This window comes from Hydra vulgaris, chromosome 11, assembly GCF_038396675.1.
Source record: "Hydra vulgaris chromosome 11, alternate assembly HydraT2T_AEP".
In the NCBI taxonomy this organism is placed as follows: Eukaryota; Metazoa; Cnidaria; class Hydrozoa; order Anthoathecata; family Hydridae; genus Hydra; species Hydra vulgaris.
The window spans coordinates 27,846,707-27,867,405 of record NC_088930.1 but is presented as its reverse complement, the minus strand read 5'-3'; the positions used below and the strand labels follow the sequence as shown (position 1 = coordinate 27,867,405).

Sequence of the window (20,699 nt, the reverse complement as noted above, 5' to 3'; positions counted from 1 at the left end):
ATGAATTTAGAATTTACATTATGAAAAAATAAAACCAACATATACTTTCATTTCTTAATGAAATTAAACTTAATGTAAATATCTATCTATTTATATATTCAAGACTAATATCTAAAATTTTTGTGATATTGATAATAAGTTTTGCTCTGTTAGTAAAGAAAAGAAAATGTAAATATAAAAGTTTAAATATCTGAATTTTAAGAGCTAAGATATAGGGTTGATTAAGTTATTTATAACTATGATCAAACTTAGCTCAGTATACTATTGTTATATTATTTATAATGATGATAATAGTCAGATTTAGAGATATTTTGGAGATTTATAAAGATTTAAAAGAAAATACAAATTTGAAAATCTAACCGCGTGCATATTGACAGTGCCACCTACATTTTTAGGTTTAGGCGTCTCACTCAACTAAAGTAGTTTAGGTCTGTGCTTATAAAGTAGTTGGACACAAGTATGGTTCAAATCTTCAGCTTGCTTTTTTTTTTAATTTTTAAAATGCAAAGCAAAACACTTATATAGCAATATAGATATTATATATACATATTATATTCCCTTTTTCTTTACATATTATATTCCCATTTTTCCTAACTCAACTTAGTTGTATAAAGCATAAAAAGTAAAACTTTAAATAACATTTACATAAGTTATTTGCATACATTTGTTCACATTTTCTTATAAGTCCTTAAAAACTCTTTCTTCTCATTAAATTAGTGCGGTAGTGGTGTAGTGGCAGAGCACTCGCCTCATAAGCAAGAAGTTCCAAGTTCGATCCCCACCACATCCCTGGTAGTACCTTGCTCAATTTGTTTCTCTGTGCAGCGGCTTTGTTTGTCAGGGTTTATGTTGTGGAGTTTTAGAGTTGAGAAAGGGTTGTAACCACAACTAGAGTAGTCTTCTTGACTGTAGTGGCCTTTATGGTTTTGGGGATGTGAGTTGAAATTAAAAAAAAAATTGGGTATAATGGCTGCCCAAACATGCACATATGAGTTGCCTAATATATATTGTTGCTTAATATATATATATATATATATATATATATATATATATATATATATATATATATATATATATATATATATATATATATATATATATATATATATGCGGTAGTGGTGTAGTGGTAAAGCGCTCGCTTCATAAGCGGGAGGTTCGGAATTCGATCCCCACCACGTCCCTGGTAGTACGGCGCTTAACTTGTTTCTCCGCGCAGCGGCTTTGTTTGTCAAGGTTCGTGTTTCGGAGTTATAGAGTCGAGAGAAGGTTATAACCACTATTAAGTAGCCTCCTCATCTGTAGCGGCTTTATCGGCTTTGAGGAGGTGAATAACAAAAAAAATATATATATACATATATATAAAATATAATACTTCATTTGCCAGGTTTTTTTTAACTATTTCATCTAGTGTTTATTCAAATCATTCTTTTCGCTGATTTATTTCAATTTCAATAACAGAAAAAATTAAATTTTTTAAATTGCACACGCCAACCTAAAAATGACCATCCAGCCAGCTTTCCTGCCTTGACACTAAATTTCAAACTTAGAAGACTGATATGTATATATACACAGTAGACAGCCAAATTATTAGTTACAGTTTGAAGGCAAAGCAAAAAAAACGGTTTTAAGTCGACATTAAAAAGAATGATTTTTTAATACTTTATTTGTGGGTTTTTTTTTAAAGAGGAAGGCGAAAATATAAGTTGCTATCTGTTTTTAATTGTTTTTAATTTAATTTTTAATTTATATTGTCCCTATATGAATGCGTCTAAGTAATGAATGCGTATACTTTTATATATAACTTTTTCATTATATAATTATATTTCATTATATTTATTTTTTCATTATATAATTATATTTGTTTGTGTTCAAGTATATATATATATATATATATATATATATATATATATATATATATATATATATATATATATATATATATATATATATATATATATATATATATATATATATATATATATATATATGTAAGCTCTTCCTGATGATATATATATCATCAGGAAGATATATATATATATATATATATATATATATATATATATATATATATATATATATATATATATATATATATATATATATATATATATATATATATATATATATATATATATATATATATATATATATATTATATATATATATATATATATGTAAACTCTTCCTGATGATCCAGCAATGGTGAAACTTCAAGTTGAAGAAAAAAGTTTGATAAGTGTTTTTTACTAATTTATATATATATATATATATATATATATATATATATATATATATATATATATATATATATATATATATATATATATATATATATATATATATATATATATATATATAAGTGTGTATATATATATATATATATACATATATATATATGTAAGTATATATATATATATATACATATATATGTATATATATATATATATATTTTTATGTAAAATATATATATTTCCCATAAATATAAATATATATATATGTAAAATATATATATATAAATATATATATAAATGTATATATATATATATATATATATATATATATATATATATATATATATATATATATAAATATATATATAAATATATATATTCTTGGTTCTTTTTTTGTTATCAAGTGTACTTTTTAATATTTTGTTTTTTCAGTATGCAAATAACTCTGAAGTAAAACTCTCTATCAATTGACTTGAATTAGATTAACAAACTTGGTTTCCGTTGAGTCAACTATTTTCTTAATATTTACTTTGTGAGTTAGTTTAGTTTTTGGTGAAGACTTTCATTTAATACAAAATCTAAAGGGAAATCAGTTTTATGGGAGATGGCTTCTCAAATTCTTGGAAGTGTGTAACCATCAAATAATGTGTTATGTGCTTTATTTTACAATAAATGCCAAGTAAAGTTAAATGTCAAAAAACAGAAAGACTAAAAGTACAGGAGGTTTAATTTTTTGCAAGAAAATATAAAAACAAAACACTTATAAGATTGTATGGCTAAACTTGAGAAACTTTATGAAGAGTGGCAAAAGCTGCAAAAAAATTATACTAGACTGCTAATGCAGCTCGAATTCAGATGGAAGAAGTATTTAAAAACACCTTTGATGATCTTTTTGACATTACTCATCAAGATGCTCTTCAAAAACCCTAAGTAGAAAACAAGGCGTTTTTGCTTAAAAAGATAAAGGACACAGGTTATATGAGAGGCATAATGTCTTTTGCTACCAGCCATTTTATCAAAAATCTTTTTGCTGTGACCGCACATTTTTTTAGATAAAATTTGGATGACAACAATGAAAACTAATTAAAATTCAAATAGTAAATCTCTTTAAAAGCATTAAAAACTATATATCAATAGAAAGCTAAACAAAAAAACTTTTTAATTAGAATGGCTTTTAACATGCATCATTTAACAACAAGAAATGCAAAGTGCTTAAAAGTATCGTTTTTATAAATGAATAAAACATAACAAATTTAATATATAATAAGAATGTTTTTCTTCAAAATGCATTTGTAATTACTTAGCTAAATACTTATACACTTCTGTTATTACAATTTTACAAATTTTAACGCTGCTTTATTTTAGAACTAAATTAGAAGAATTTTTTTTAAAATGATTTTTCAAGATTTTTTAACTTTGTAAAGTGATAACTTTCTGTAATTACACGATATGGCTCTTTTTTGTTATTTATTATGTAGAATATTAATTAAACTTAAAGAACGAACAAATATGTGTCTCGAATAAAAATGTTTTTTTAATTAATATTTTTACTCTTTTTTACTTTTTTACTTTTGCATTTAGTAATCTTAGTATTATTAGTATCTTCAGTACAAAAGTTTACATTATAAAATATAAGCTTTTTCTTATTGGTTTATTACTTCCTGCAATTTCTGTTAATTTATAAAGCATGAGAGTAAGCCTTATAAATATTTTACTCCTAGAGTTAACAATCTAAAGTTCTAACATGTAATCCAGTGCAATCTGTTCAATGTCCTGCTGTTCTGTAGGATCCACTTTCTAAGCAAAGGGTAGAAGTGGACTTCCTGTCATCAATACTATCTAATGTCTATAGTGGTATCTATTTTTCTCTTTTATATAGTTAGAGGTCACTTAATTACTATGTTAGCTCACTTGTAATTTATTATGTATGTATGTTTTTATATTGCTTAAACCTCTGACGCGGTGTTCATCCACCAATAAGTTTTTATTTGTATTCTGTCTGAACCTATGACACAGTGTTCATCCATCTGTAAGTTTCAATATGTATGTTTTAATGTCTTCCTAATGCATTTTCAAAATAACCTGTTCAATGTTTTAAAGTACTGCTTACAGGAAGTAACTTCTTTTAACTACTCCTGGTCAAGTCAGATTCAGGATCATCACAATCATCTTATTACTGATATGTAACCCAGTACTACTTGCCCCATGTCCTTCTGGCTTGTAAGATTTGCTTTTTTAGGCAAAGTCTAGGAGGAATAAACCATCACTTAAAACTCCCCTGCCTTTGGTCTCTTGGTTAAGTAAAGGCTAGAGATAATGTTTCAATAAAAATACTTTTTTTATTATTATTATATTTTTAAAAATATAAATTCACGTAGGCCGAGAAGGTTGCTACAGACAAGGAGACTACTTAATTGTGAATATAACCCTCTCTAAACTCTATAACTCCAAAACACAAACTTTGACAAACAAGGCTGCTGTGCGGCAAAATAAGTTGAGCATGGTACTATCAGGGACCGGGTGAAAATTGAACTCAGAACCACTCGCTTATGAAGCGAGGGCACTACCACTACACTACTACTACATACTAGCTTGTGTTTAGTTTCACCTTGTTTTCCTTTAGGTAGTTCCAACCATTAAATGCTCTTTATAAATATTTCATGTCGCACTACTTCTTTGAACTCACCCTATTATCCCTATTACCTATATATGATTCTTTTCATAATTTTTTTTGTGACAGTATTTGGGTTGATGTCTATTCCAAATCAAGCGCCACTTTATTTCATGGTTTTCACCTTGTGCAGCTACTATATCTAATTGTAATCATTTTTTCCATATTTTTCAAAAAAACAAAAAAATTTTTATTGTTGTAAGAAATTAATCTAAATAAGTGCTATCTGATGTTAAGCTCCATTATTCCCAGTTTACTAAGTCTCCTATCTTATCTCAGAAGTTAGGTTCTAAAGACCTTTTGAAAATCTTGTCATTAACAACAGTGTCATTAACAAGGGTAGGTCATTAATATTAATTAAGTTGAACAATCCATCTCTAATTATTGGGTCTGATCTAATTATGTCCTCCAAGGATAAGGCTGAACTATTTGCAAAGAACTTTTCTTCTAATTTGACTCATGAGTGTAATAACCATACGCTTCCTGTCATTGTGAATCTGTTAGTCATTTTTTACAGCTTGTGGTTCAGACAACATTCCTGTCTCACAAAAGTGTTCACCAGAACTCTCTTTTATTCTCTCTAAACTATTTAATAAGTGCTTGACTGAATTTTGTTTTCCTGCCTGCTGGAAAAATGCATCTTCCAATTTTTAAAAAAATTTAAAAGCTCTGGAGAACATTCTGACCCCTTCAACTATTGTTTGATTAGTCTTCTCTATTATTAGCAAGGTCTTTGATAAATAAATTTAATATCCCATCTTGAGTCTAATAACTTACTCCCTGACAATTAATACGGTTTTCAATCTTCTCATTCTACAGGTGGCTTGCTAACTGCTGTGACTGATAGATTTTTTTGTCTTAAGATAGAAGTGGCATGGTAGCTGCTATAGCTATTGACATGTATAAAGCTTTCAGTAAAGCTTAGCATGCTGGTCTTTTCCATAACTTGCTTTATGTGGAAAACTTTAGAGATAATCAAATCATTTTGTTTTGACCGCTTTTATAACTTCATCTTCGAAGGCCAACACTCTTCTTTATATTCAGTAACTTCTGGTTTACCTCAAGGTTCTATTCATAGTTTTTTATTGTTTCTTATCTAGATTAATGATATTTCTAACAATCTTACATCTAAAGTGGCTCTATTTGCTGACGACTCAACTTTATACTCTTGTCATGACAAAAAGTTCTCTCTTTTTGATTGCTTAGAACAGGCAGCTAATCTTGAAATGATCTCACTTCTGTAACAACTTGGAGCTTGCAGTAGCTGAATCGTAACTCCAACCAAACTAGGTTATTTGCTGCAAATAACTATGGTAAAATTGTCCACATTCCCATATTGATGAGTGTCAATCCACTCACTGAGGCCACTACTTAACATCTTGAATTATTGTTCACAAATGACTTAACATAAATATTGAAATGAAACCATATATTCAATTTACATAATGGAAACCATATGTTTAATAAATTGCAAAGTTACAACCTGCTAAGTTGGCTTTTCTTTATAATGCTCGCCATTATAAGCCTATATATTGCCATTATCTTACTCCTGATTCCATTCTCTACCTCTACAAATTTTCTATTCGACTCTGTATGAAAACTGTTGTCATATTTAAGGTCTTCTTATGATGTTCTTTATATTCTAGACAAGGTCAAAAAATGCATTGCAAATGTAGTTCAATCTACTTTATTTGCCAAGCCTATTGTCTCCTATTGTTGTCTCTTGCACTTTTCTACAAATAGTATTATGGTTGCTGCTCAAAAGAACTAATAAAAACAAAAGAGCTAAAAAATTGAAAATTATCAATGAAAAGTTGTTATTATTATTAGATAGGTCTGCTATATCAGTGATGTAGTTCAAATATTTATACACAGCAATTTTTTGTAAGTAGATGTGTAATTCAAATATAAAAGAAAAAACTTAAAAAATACAAATCTGGAATTGAAGAAATAAAATATTGTTGATCAAATTTCTGAATACTTTTATGAGCAATTAATAATTAAACATCCTAAGGATGATTGTTAAAAATTGATCAAACTTTGCCTGATATATTTTAAACGTTTTCCAGCAAAAGGCATTTCTTTTTTTATTCCATAAGCTTTCCACCATTCTAGGTGGATGGTAAAAGCAATAACTGTTTTAAAGTTCAGGGTGCGGCAGCGATTCGCGAACTAATTTTCGGCTAGGTTTTGTGATGTAAATAAAATACTTCCGCAGTTTGTTTTTGTTGATTAATGCTCAATGACCGTCTTAGACTTTATTAAAATAGTAATAAAACACATTTTAGCTAAAAGTTTTACAATGGAAGGCAAAAAAACCGAAGTTTTAAATTTGATTCATGCGGGTTTGTCTCCATGTGAAGTGATTTGTCTTTCTGGAGTATCTAAAACTACATTTTACAAAGTGTTTAAACTTGGCAGTGCTGAAAGGGCTAAAATACCTTCTCCAGTGAATAAAAAAGTTGATAAAAAGTTCACAGAAATGCTTAAAAAGCATGTTAAAAAGAATCCTACTGTATCCATTAGAAAGACAGCAAAATTGTTCAATGTTGATGAAAGGACAGTCAGAAGAACTCTAAAAACACTTGGAAAATGTAGCCCGACCTTCATGTCGACTTTTAACAGAAAGACTTAAAACTTTATGATTGGAACGATCAAAGAAGCTTCTAAATCAGCTAAAATGCCATGCTTCGTCAACAGTTAAAATTTTCTCAGATGAAAAACTTTTTAGTGTTGACTGTGTGATAAATAGGCGAAATGCAGATTCATTGTGCAGAAGGGTGACAAAGCACCACCTGCGTGTCGCACCAAGCATCCTCAGTCCATCATGATGCTAGGAATCATTGTTTCTAATGGAGAGAAATGTCCACCAATCTACATCAAAGAGAAAGAAAAAGTTACCTCTGATAAGTATATTAGCTTACTAAAACACTATGTGGTGCCATGGCTGACGAAGACATTCCCAGAAAACAACTACATTTTTCAACAGGACAATGCACCTTGTCATGGGTCCAGAAAAACTCAACAATATCTTTAGGACAATATGGCTAATTTCTGGCCCAAACACTTTTGGCCACCATCCGGCCCTGACCTGAATCCCCTTGACTATAGTGTGTGGAGTGTAGTTGAGAGTAAGGGCTGCAAAAAGGCCCACTCAAGTGTCAAGTCACTGAAGTCATCAATTACCCGTACTTGGAACTCAATGTAAAGAGACTATATAACAAGTACCTGCCAGTCCTTCTGTCCTAGGCTTGAGGCAGTGATCAAAAAAAAAGGGAGACTTAATTGAATGTTAAGGTGGAAAAAGTATTTATCTTAAACTTTTCTTCTATTAATATTCCATGAATATAATTTTTTAGTGCTTTAAAAATTCATTTTGAAAAATGTTCTAAAAAGTTTGCGAATTGCTGCCGCACCCTGTATAAAAGTGTTTCAAAAGCAATTTAAATTTACTTATTTGTTTACAGTTATTTTATTAGACAGTTTATAATTTTTTTTTAATCTACTTTGTCTTTACCTTGTTCAGGGAAAGCTATTTTTCCTGCATACTCCAACCTCTAATTGAAAAATGTAATTATCTTAGAAATTAGAGCTAAAAAATGTTTATGATATAATATGAATATAATAAAACGCTAAACAAAATGAGAAATAAATTAAGTTTTTAGGACCATTTTTAATTGATTAAGGAAAAGCAATGAGTTTTTTTAAATCCCAATTTTTCAAGACTAAAGGATGAATTAGAAACTGTCTAATTGAACTAAATTTTCACATCCTTTTTATTAAATATAAACTTACATTAAAGTTGTACAAATGTTACATTAAAATTGTACATTTGTTACATAAATATTGTACAATGATAAAGTCTTTATCTTTTGAATTTATTTATCTCTTTAATTGAGCAAGTGTTTTTTTTCTTTTTCAGTTAACTCAGTATAGACTTTTATATGAATCTGAAAAAGAAGCAGCTTCAATTGAACTGGCTAAGAGAAAAGGGCAACTACTTTACTTGCAAAATCTTGCAACTGTAAGTAAAGATTTTCTCCAAATAATTTTTACTATAGCTTGTTAATGATTTTTACTATAGCTTGTTAATCAGCACAGTTCCATGGATTTGCATCTTTTATAACAAAATTGAATTTTTTTTAAACCAATCCGTTACTTTTTTGAAATAGTGGGTTGATCCCAGATCTTGCCTAAACAAAGATCATCATTTATGTTTTTAAAACATAAATGACCATCTTTGGTCATTTATTATTTACAACTCTGAATCACAAACCTTGATGAGCAAAGCTGCATTGTGGAGAAACAAGTTAAGCATGGTGGGGATCAAACTCAGAACTTTTTGCTTATAAAGTAAGTGTTCTACCACTACATCACTACCACATGATATGTATATATATATATATATATATATATATATATATATATATATATATATATATATATATATATATATATATATATTTGGTTTATTATTGCTCTGTTCTTCAAGAACATTGAGCACTCTATTTGTAGAATAAACTAACATAATTTATATATATATATATATATATATATATATATATATATATATATATACGTGTGTATGTATATATGTATACATGTATATGTATATATATATACGTGTATATGTATATATATATACGTGTATATGTATATATATATACGTGTATATGTATATATATATACGTGTATATGTATATATATATATACATGTATATGTATATAAGTATATACATATATGTATATATATATACATATAGATTTATATAATTGTATATACATTTGTATATGTGTATATATATATATATATATATATATATTCATACCAAAGAATATGTTATTCATAATTTATTAATCTTTTGCAGGTTCAAACAGACCAGGAGGGTTACAATCATGAAATTTGTCCTATTTGCGTAGATAAACTTGGTGTGCAGGTATTACAATTTGCATCTAAGTTTTTAAGATGAAATAGTGATCTGTTATACTTATGGATATTATGAAGTATTTATGATATCTGTATTTTAATTAGTTATTTTATTATGTGTTTTCTTTTATTTTTATTTTGTTTACTATGAAAAACTGTTATTAATGCATGGCACTTAAAATAATTATATATCATCAAAGGCATAATGAAGAAGATTTAGATTTGAATTTTAAATTATTGAATGATTTGATAGGATTCGATTATCTTGAGAATTAGGTAAGAAGTCAGGTTGTTTTGATTGTTATGATTGTAGACATAGTGATGATCTTGAAAATGGTTTAGTGATGATCTTTGGAATTTTGAGTTGCAATCATTATTTATATGCTACTTCGGGGTTTGATGTTCTTAGGGTGATAAGATTATAAAATAAGTCAATGTTATACTTTTAGAGATCAGATGGTGATAAGGCTAGAAATGTTGGTCATCCTTTTACTGTAACTGCTACTTTATGCTCAAAAAAAAGTTTATTTGTCTAGTTATTATATGTAAACATAGGTGCTTTGGAATTATCTCCTGTCTTTATATTTTCCTGGCAATAAACACTTTTTCAGAAGTCTTCTATCTCTTTAGCTTTCTTCTTTGTTTTCTGTTAATTTCTAACTTAGTTAGCTTGTGTTAATTTCTAACTTCATTAGCTTGCAGCTTTGTTTGGAGTAAATCTGTTAAAAAAACAATTAAGCTAGTGAGATCTTTAGCTTGCAGCTTTGTTTGGAGTAAATCTGTTAAAAAAACAATTAAGCTACTGTCATCTTTACAAAACATGTGGAGAAACTTGTGTTTATAAGATCTTTTTTGAAACACTTGAAATTGCTATGAATTTAGTTCCTGTTCTCAACTTTCCATATGAAAAATTACAAATTACAAATTCTACAGAAATTTTTTTTAAAAAAGTTTTCATTGGTACCTATAGTTAATTTTTTGTTTAAAAAGGAATATAGTAAATAAAATTTATCAAGTTTTTTATGTATATTATATATTTTTTTGCTTAAAATCTTATAATTGAATTTTTCAAACGTAGTTATAATTAAATCATAACTTAATTAAATTTATTAACAACATTAGTTTACTAGCAAATAATACTTTTTATATAGTGGGCAGTCTTTAACTGTGGTCACTGTATATGTTGTCAATGTCTGGTTGAATTACAAAAATATCCTGTTTCAAATGCTAGATGTCAAGTGATTAAATGTCCAGTATGTCGAACTGCAAATAATCATGTTTCTATTGTTGTAACAAAGCAGAAAAAACCAGATAGTTTTGATGCTCATATTACATATAAGGTAATAAGAATTGTTTTTTGATCCATCAATTATTTAAGGAAAGTTGTTCTTTTTTTTGTAAAATTATAAATATTAACTCACCAAGAATGTTGCAGCAAGTAATATTCTTAGTAAGTTTAAAAGTTATTGAAATAATATTTTAAAATTTATATTCATTTTTAAAAAAAAAAAAAAAAATAGAGATTAGGTTTAATATTTTAGTTTATTAAAAAAAATTGAAAATATACTCTCAATGTTAGGGTGTCCCAAAACTTTTTTTTGTAATGTTATATGTGTTTTTAAAAGGAACTTATTGATAATCTTCAAGTTTAAAAAAATTATTAGTAAGATTAGTGTGATACATGTGTTTTTTTAATTATGATACATGTGTTTTTTTAATTATGATACATTTGTTTTTTTTTATTGTGATGCATGTGTTTTTTTATATGAAATTTTTAAAAGGCTTACAAATATGTTTAAGATTAAGCATATTTCTTGTAATGTAATCTTATTTCATTACTTTTTTTTCTTTCATTACAGCAAGACAAAAAGACTTTACTTTTTTATGTTCTGAGATTTTTGTTTTGTAACACAGTAACTTCGTTAAATGGTTTTCATACATCAAATAAGCTTTGAAAACTCTATTGATAAAAAACATTTGTAGTTTAAAGTAAGGCTCAACAATGTACTTATCATATGCTTAGCCTTTTTTCAAAGTCTGAAGCTAGATATGCTATATATCTTCTATCTTCTATATATATAAAGGGCAATGTGTGTGTGTGTGTTTGTTTGTTCTCTATAGAAATCCAAACCGCCGGACCGATCTCGATGAAATTTGGCATGGGGGTAGTCCTCGAGGGGGAGAAGGTTCTTAGCTGGGTTTTGACCCCGTACCCCGATCCCCGGGTTCAAGGGGGCCCAAAAATGGGCCCCCCTGACCCCGGGGTCAGGGGGGACCATTTTTTGGGCCGATTTTTTAGGCCCATTTTTGGGCCCATTTTTGTGTATAGATATCAGGTAAGCCAGTTTAAATATTGGCCCGGGCAACGCCGGGTAACTCCAGCTATATATATAAAGGGCAATGTGTGTTTGTGTGTGTTTGTTTGTTTGTTCTCTATAGAAATCCAAACCGCCGGACCGATCTCGATGAAATTTGGCATGGGGGTAGTCCTCGAGGGGGAGAAGGTTCTTAGCTGGGTTTTGACCCCGTACCCCGATCCCCGGGGTCAAGGGGGCCCAAAAATGGGCCCCCCTGAACCCGGGATCAGAGGGGACCATTTTTTGGGCCCATTTTTGTGTACAGATATCAGGTAAGCCAGTTTAAATATTGGCCCGGGCAACGCGGGTAACTCATGCTAGTATATATAAAAGGCAATGTGTGTGTGTGTGTTTGTTTGTTTGTTCTCTATAGAAATCCAAACCGCCGGACCGATCTCGATGAAATTTGGCATGGGGGTAGTCCTCAAGGGGGAGAAGGTTCTTAGCTGGGTTTTGACCCCGTACCCCGAACCCCGGGGTCAAGAGGGCCCAAAACGGGCCCCCCTGACCCCGGGGGCAGGGGGGACCATTTTTTGGGCCCATTTTCGGGCCCATTTTTGTGTACAGATATCAGGTAAGCCAGTTTAAATATTGGCCCGGGCAACGCCGGGTAACTCCAGCTATCGTATCTTCTTATCTTATCTTAATCTTCCTAATCTTAATATATATAAAGGGCAATGTGTGTGTGTTTGTTTGTTTGTTCTCTATAGAAATCCACCGATCTCGATGAAATTTGGCATGGGGGTAGTCCTCGAGGGGGAGAAGGTTCTTAGCTGGGTTTTGACCCCGTACCCCAATCCCCGGGGTCAAGGGGGCCCAAAAATGGGCCCCCCAGACCCCAAGGTCAGGGGGGGTCCATTTTTTGGGCCTATTTTTGGGCCCATCTTTGTGTACAGATATCAGGTAAGCCAGTTTAAATATTGGCCCGGGCAACGCCGGGTAACTCCAGCTAGTTATATATATAAACTAAAATGTCAATTTTACTTTGTAAATACTTTTTTTTGAGAATTCTTATCTCAAAAATGGAGTTTGACAAAGGGCATTAACCGTAGAGGAATTTAACAGGGTAACTACAAGAAGCTCTGTAAAGAATTCTTTACAGAGCTTCTTGTAGTTCCTGGACTTTGTCAGAGGCTACAGGACAACATGAAACAGAATCTCATGCTGGTTTTCAGAGACAACAGAAAGAAGCTAAAGAAAAACCTGACAAAGCAGTGAATCAAAATTTTTTAAACTGGAGATATATTTTCAGTACAATTCTTAAAATGCATAACTTTTATATTCCAAATTTTATTTATTTTAAGAATTGCGCTTTTTTTTTGAAAAATGAAATTTTAAAGATATTACATTTACAGCTTAAAGAATTGGATAAACTTAAGAGGTGTTTTTCTTTTTTTTTTAATATTCTTAAGATATTTTAAGTTTTATATATAGCAATGGTTGTAATGTAAAGATGGTTGTAGAAACCTGAAAATATTTTTATTTCTAAATACTTGTAGTTCCTGAGTATCTCCCACAGTCCAATATTTGCTTTAAGTGACTTCAACTGACAAACAGTTGTAAAAGGTTTCAACAGCTCCTATTGATAAGCTTTTTCATAAATGTAAACATTTTAGCAAATCTATAATCAAAGTAAAAAGATTATCTTTAAATAGTTCATCTGGTGTGGATAATTTCTATGATATTGAAATTGCTGAAAACGATGTCATTGATTATATAAAATACTTAATGTGTGATTACAAACAGAAAAAAGCCGAAGTTTTTTCTTTTAAAAGTCTTAATGAAGAATCTGGATTTTGGCTGAAGGACTTTTGCTAAAAATCTCTAACATCTAAGTACAGGGAAGGTGATATCACTGCATGTCAACATTTTCTTTAATAATAAAAACAGTTAGTAGTTTTAGAGGTATGTTCAAATATAAGTATAGAAATATATATTTAAACAAATATTCAAACCTATGGTATCATCTTTCTATAGATCAAGAAGTTATAGCAAATAAAGAATTTGAAAATTTGTAAGCATTGTTATCACTGTATCTTGTATGTGGCATGAAAGCGATTGGATTGTAGTTGTTTATATAGGCAATTTATATCCTGGGTGTGTAAATGAGGTATTTCATTTTCATTCAATTTTGAAAATAATTATCTTTCGACCATTATTTGATCTTTTTTATTGTGTAGCTAAAATTTAGATAAATTTTTAAGTTTACTTTTGTCAAATGAGAATCGGATTTTTCAAATACTTTTTAAAATGAGGTTTTCAATGATGGTTACATGGTGAGATTTTCATGTTGTTGTTATTGATGGTTGCATGGTAAGCTGAATGAAGTATGCTTCTTAAGTCAGTATCTCTTTTAAGTGACTAATGCTTTCTGATATTATGAAGACATGCTAACAAAGACAACAAAATCATTTGGATTTTTTTTTTTTTACCAGCACAGAGCTCTATATAGCACTATATAGATAGCTGTTTAAGAAAGTGTAAATGAAATTTAAAACAGTGATGCATTAGTATCAAATGCAGATAAGAATATGTAAAACCAACGACTCAATAACAAAATAAGATTAAGATAAAGGCATAATATAGTATATTGATATATTATCTTTTTCATTAATTGATATATTAGGATTGGCATTTGGCAATGCTGATCTAACTGCAACTTTAAAGTGTTTTAGGTTGGCAATTTTTTGCTGGCCTCATTTGTATTTTTTATAGCGAAATCTTTGTAAATAAATTTTTTTGCCAACTTGATTCTGACATAAAACAGTTTAAGGTCGGCAATTTATTGCTAACTTTAGTATTTCTAATTCCAAGGGTCGCTTTTTATATGTCATTGTATATTATATTATAAGCATAATATAGTATACAATGACAAGATAAGTTTAAGATGAAGGCATTATATATGGAGTAAATATATAATATATGGAGTAATAACACTGTAACATTTGGTAATTTTTAAAAAAATACTTTGAAAATTTGACATTTTGCAGTGAGGTTATTTTAAGAATGCAATATTACCCTTAAGTTTTTCATTTGCATTTAAGTATCGGTAATATGGAATGATAGAATGACTCAAATAGTGACATATTAGGATACACGTTCAACCTTCCCCATTTCCTAATTGGCTAATTTTTGAATGCTAGTAATTTGACAGTTTTTTTAATTTATTAAAATTAGAATTGAATATTCTTTCTAAATAGCATAAGATACCTAAAGGTCATCTTTTTTTTCCAAGATAAATCTATTTAAACTAGGACCCAAATTCAAAGTTTAGTAGTTGCGGATTATGATTCTTAGACAATAGTATAGTTGTTTTCCTGTTTTTGAATATTTTTTTTCTAAATGCTTTTTTTATACATGCATAATATAAAGAAAAACTTAGAGTGGTTTCATTGCCTTTAAACTTTTAAAATCATAAAACCTCAGTTTTGACTTTTGAAGAATTAAAAGGCAAAAAATTTAATTGACCATAACTCAGGAACAAATATTCAGAAGTAAAAAAAAAAATGTCCAGGCTTCTTTTTTACTTAATTACTATCACTATATGTAAAATTAAGGATAATTGAAGGATATCACCAAAAGATTGAGCCTTTATCTGGTTTTCTCAGAAAATGGCTCTTAATTACTAGGAAAAGAATTAAACAATATAAAGATTGCAGAAAGATAAAAGTTAAATGAACACAATTTAAATACTGCAAGTTGTATGAATTAAGTAAACACAATAAAAGAGAATTTTGAAGGATAAAAATTGTTGCAAAGAAGTTAGATAAATAATGAAGTTTTAAATGGTAGGTAGAATGAAGTTTTAAACGGTAGGTAGAATGAAATTTTAAATGGTGGGTAGAAAATGTGATTTTCTGAATAATGTCGAAAACAATAAAAACGGGATAAGATTGAAAACTCATTTTAAGGATTAACATCGAAAATATGATTTTCTGATCACACTTTTTTTTTTTTTTTATAAAAAGCTGGCACTAGGAGAAAATCTTAAGAAACTTTTCCTGTTATTTAATGAATGTTCTTAACAATTTTCTATTGTATACCATTTTTGAAAAGTTTAGACTTGAGTTTTTTTAGTTCAAAGTTCAGAGTATTCTGTATATTTCTGTAAATACATTTTATCAAATATTAAACAGTTATCTTGCAACATTTTGGGCCAATATTGAGTAATAATTTTGCATATTCTATTGTGTCAATATTACCAGAATGTGTTTTCAATAAAGAAAGCAATGGAAAATCTTTCCAAATAATTTTTAATGGTGATATAATGTATGATTTGAATAATTGCATGGAAGTATAACACTAAAAAAATGCATATCTATCAGTATTTTCTAATTTCTTCTTAATTTTTTTTTAAGTTCTTCAAAAACCGAACCAAACCATGCAGATTCTGCATGATTTTGCAAGTAAGTAGGAAAGTGTTCCAACATAAATATGTAGGGCATTTTTATAACAAAACGTTATGTAAAGATAATAGACAACTTGTAAAATATTTTCATTTAAGCTCTCAGCAATTTGTATAATAAACTCAATAACTTCTGGTATGGAAATTTTATTAAATAGCATCTTGTAAAATACAATATGATAATTTATTTTTAACATTTGGTAGCTACATACCATACCAGCAATGTATTTAAAATTGTGTGCTCAATATTTTTTTAGTATTTAGAAATGTCAAAAGTTCTGGAACAGAATAACCAGATGGCTACATGTAATAGTAATTTGCATATTTACAAATAACTTTGTTCTTTAAACTTTTTATGGTTTGTAAGTCTTTATTGATTTTGACTAAAAATTTTGTAACATTTTATGGTTTGTTGACATTAAATGTAAATAAAATCAAAACATCTTGTTTTAAATCGTTTTATAAATAGCCAACAACACAACATTCAATATTTTTTGTTCTACTAATAGAACTTTTAGTTTATATTTTATAAATTATACAATTATACAGTATAATTACTGCACTTTAGTTCAAAATTGCAAAATACTGGCCATCTATTTATTCTGCTTTTGGAATTTTCGAACCTATTCCTTGTTTCACATTTTTGATATTATTCCGGAAAGTCCCTTTTTGATTTTATTTCTTTTTTCACAATTTTGATATTATTCCGAAAAGTCCCTTTTCGATATTATTCCTTTTTTCAAAACTTCGATCTAATTCTGTTTTTTGAATTTTCAATAGCATTCCTTTTTTCACAATTTTGATGTTATTCTGGTAAGTCCCTTTTGGATATTATTCTCTTTTGAGCTATTTCGAGATTATTCTGCTTTTCGGATTTTCGATACTGTTTCTTTTTTAACAATTTCGATGTATTCCCTTTTTCGATATTATTCTGAAAAGTCCCTTTTCGATATTATTCCTTTTTTCACAATTTCGAGATTATTCTGTTTTTCAAAAAAAAAAAAAAAAAATTGAAAATGAAAACAGAAATTTATAATGAATTATATTATTTTTATACAGTTTTAGATGTAAATTTTTAAGAATATTTTGGTATGAATTTTATAACAAATTATAGCAATGAATAAATATTACAAAGATAATTTGATTATGATTGAATATCGAGGATGAATTAAGTTTAACTCTAGCAAAATATATTTGATTAATAATATATAAACTTTAAACATTTTTACAGGGTTCTCATTCAACAAAAATCGGTGCAATTGTTCGACGAATTCTTTGGATACATGAGCAAGATTCTTCTAGTAAAGTTTTAGTATTTTCTTCATGGCATACTGTACTAAATCTTTTATCTCTAGCATTGAAAGAAAATGATATAGTTTTTCGTATTCTTCAAGGTGGCGGCAATAAATTTCAGGTGAAAAAAAACATTTAGAATAAACAATGACAAATTTTTATTATGCATATACATATTCTTATTAACTTTTTTAAAACTTATTTTTAAATTTTTTTTTTTTTTTTAAACTTATTGAAAAAAAACATTGTCTAAAGAGTTGGTAAAATTGCACTTTTTTCTTTTTTAGTTAATCAACTTTATATTTTATGCTGTTAATTCTAACATACTTATATAATATAGTTATCATTTTTGAAACTTTTATATGATTTTGCTTCATTTGGCACCCAACATGATATGCTTTTAAATAAAAATTGTTTTGTTTTGATAATATTAGGAACTTTTTTTATATTCAAGGCATACTGTACTATCATTTTTTTTTATGATATTCAAAAAATTTTTAAAACCAGTGTTTTTTTAATCATATAGAACACATTAAGGAGGTGGCAGCATATATTTTTTTAAAATATTGTTTTTGGGACACCCTATACCATATATATATATACATATATATATATATATATATATATATATATATATATATATATATATATATATATATAGAGAGAGAGAGAGAGAGAGAGAGAGAGAGAGAGAGAGAGAGAGAGAGAGAGAGAGAATATAGAAGTTATATATATATATATAGAAAATATAGAAGTTATATATATATATATATATATATATATATATATATATATCTATATATATATATATATATATATATATATATATATATATATATATATATATATATATATATATATATATATATATATATATATAGAAAATATAGAAGTTATATATATACATATAGAAAATATAGAAGTTATATATATATATATATAGAAAATATGGAAGTTATATATATATATAGAAAACATAGAAGTTATATATATATATATAGAAAATATAGAAGTTATGTATATTTATATATATATATATATATATATATATATATATATATATATATATATATATATATATGTATATATATTTATATATATATATATATATATATATATATATATATATATATATATAATAAATAAATATATATATATACATATATATATATATATATATATATATATATATATATATATATATATATATATATATATATATATATATATATATATATATATATATATATATTTCAGGCTTATCTTGAAGAGTTTAAACAAAGTTTGAGTATAAATGTTTTGTTATTACCTATACAAGCTGGTGCTAAAGGATTAAATATCATTGAAGCAACACATGTTATATTTGTTGAACCAGTATTAAACATAGGAGAAGAACTGCAAGCTGTTGGAAGAGTTCATCGAATTGGTCAAACAAAGTATTTTACTTTTATTTTGTCTTTTATTATACTTTTTAATTTAGTTTAGTTATGCTCTTGTTTTTTTTTGTGTTTTGATAAAACAAATTTATTATTCTATTGTATATCTCATGACTTATGTCAAAAATATCTTATGACTTCTATCACAAATATCTTATATCACAATTGTGTGCTGCTATTGTTTTCATTTTTTGTATAAATCACTAAAATCACATTATTTACAAAGATATTAAGTTTTTTAATAGTAACTTGTATCTAGTATCAACAGTAATATATATCAATCAAAAAATTTTTCATCATTTTCTACTACTTTCTCACATCTTTCTGGTAACATAGGAATACTGTATCAGAAGAATGATGCTTGTTTGGTAGCAATCCAATCATCGATTCATTTTTGCACTCCTTCAGCATTTTGAAGCATGTACTAGCCAAATTATGCTTCATCAATCAGAACAAATGATAATCAGAAGACACAATGTCTATTGAAAACACTGGGTGTGGCAGAACTTCCCATTCAAGCTGCAAGAGTGTATCCTTTACAGCTCTTGTAATGTGTGGTTGAGCTTTGTCATGCAAGAAGATGAAATTGAATTTGTTACACTTGTTATGATCTTATTTTGCAACAATATGTCATTCAATTTATTTAATTGATATCGGTAGACATCTGCGTTTTGACCTTCATGAACAAATCCCACTTTAACCCTCATGAACAAATTTTAATACGCAGAGTGTCATAAAATATTCCCAAAAAATTGTTTTCTTAATGAAATTTTTTTATTATTTATTTGGATGACTATTTATACTCGTGCCACTCTTTTAAAGTTTAAATTTCTAACATTTTTTGAGTTTTTAATGGCATTTTCAAACAACCAGCGGGAGTAGAAATTTACAAATAATTGATTATATAATAATGTCATTACAAAAAAAGGAAGGTTTTTTATCTCTACCAATTGTGCGCATTTTTATTACTATTTTTTTTTGTTAACTGGTGGTATTTTAAAAACGCATAAATTTGTTGTGAAATTAAAAAAAACTCGGTTTTTATTTTATATTTATATTTGTAAAAAATGCGGGAAAAAATCAGACCATCAGGTGAAAATTAACAAATATGCATTTCTCTAAAATCAGGCAGGTTTTTATTCTGAGTAATAAAATACTCAAAGAGATCAATAGATTGGCTGGCTACATTTCTCTTTCCAGGACATCACTGTTTTTGACCTGCAATTTTTCTGATTCTGCAATATTAAAAGCAAAACTTAATTTCATAAGTTTTGATATTTTAATCTTATTATTTAAGAATAATTTATGTCATAAAGTAACAAATTGTTTAAAAACAATTGCTGGCAAAATGGTTTAAAATGAGTTGTAAAGTTCAAAGA

At 27.7% G+C, this 20,699-nt stretch overlaps 1 protein-coding gene across 3 annotated transcripts in view; it reads left to right on the top strand.

The window, feature by feature from the left end:
• LOC101241822 (E3 ubiquitin-protein ligase SHPRH) overlaps positions 1-20,699 on the top strand; it is a 74,327-nt gene that overhangs the window by 36,791 nt on the left and 16,837 nt on the right. For all 3 annotated transcript variants that reach the window (XM_065810652.1, XM_065810651.1, XM_065810653.1), the window contains 5 exons: positions 8,825-8,926; positions 9,771-9,839; positions 10,981-11,169; positions 17,823-18,005; positions 19,142-19,320. In XM_065810652.1, coding sequence (XP_065666724.1) covers positions 8,825-8,926; positions 9,771-9,839; positions 10,981-11,169; positions 17,823-18,005; positions 19,142-19,320 — 722 coding nt within the window. The remainder of the gene's footprint in view (positions 1-8,824; positions 8,927-9,770; positions 9,840-10,980; positions 11,170-17,822; positions 18,006-19,141; positions 19,321-20,699) is intronic.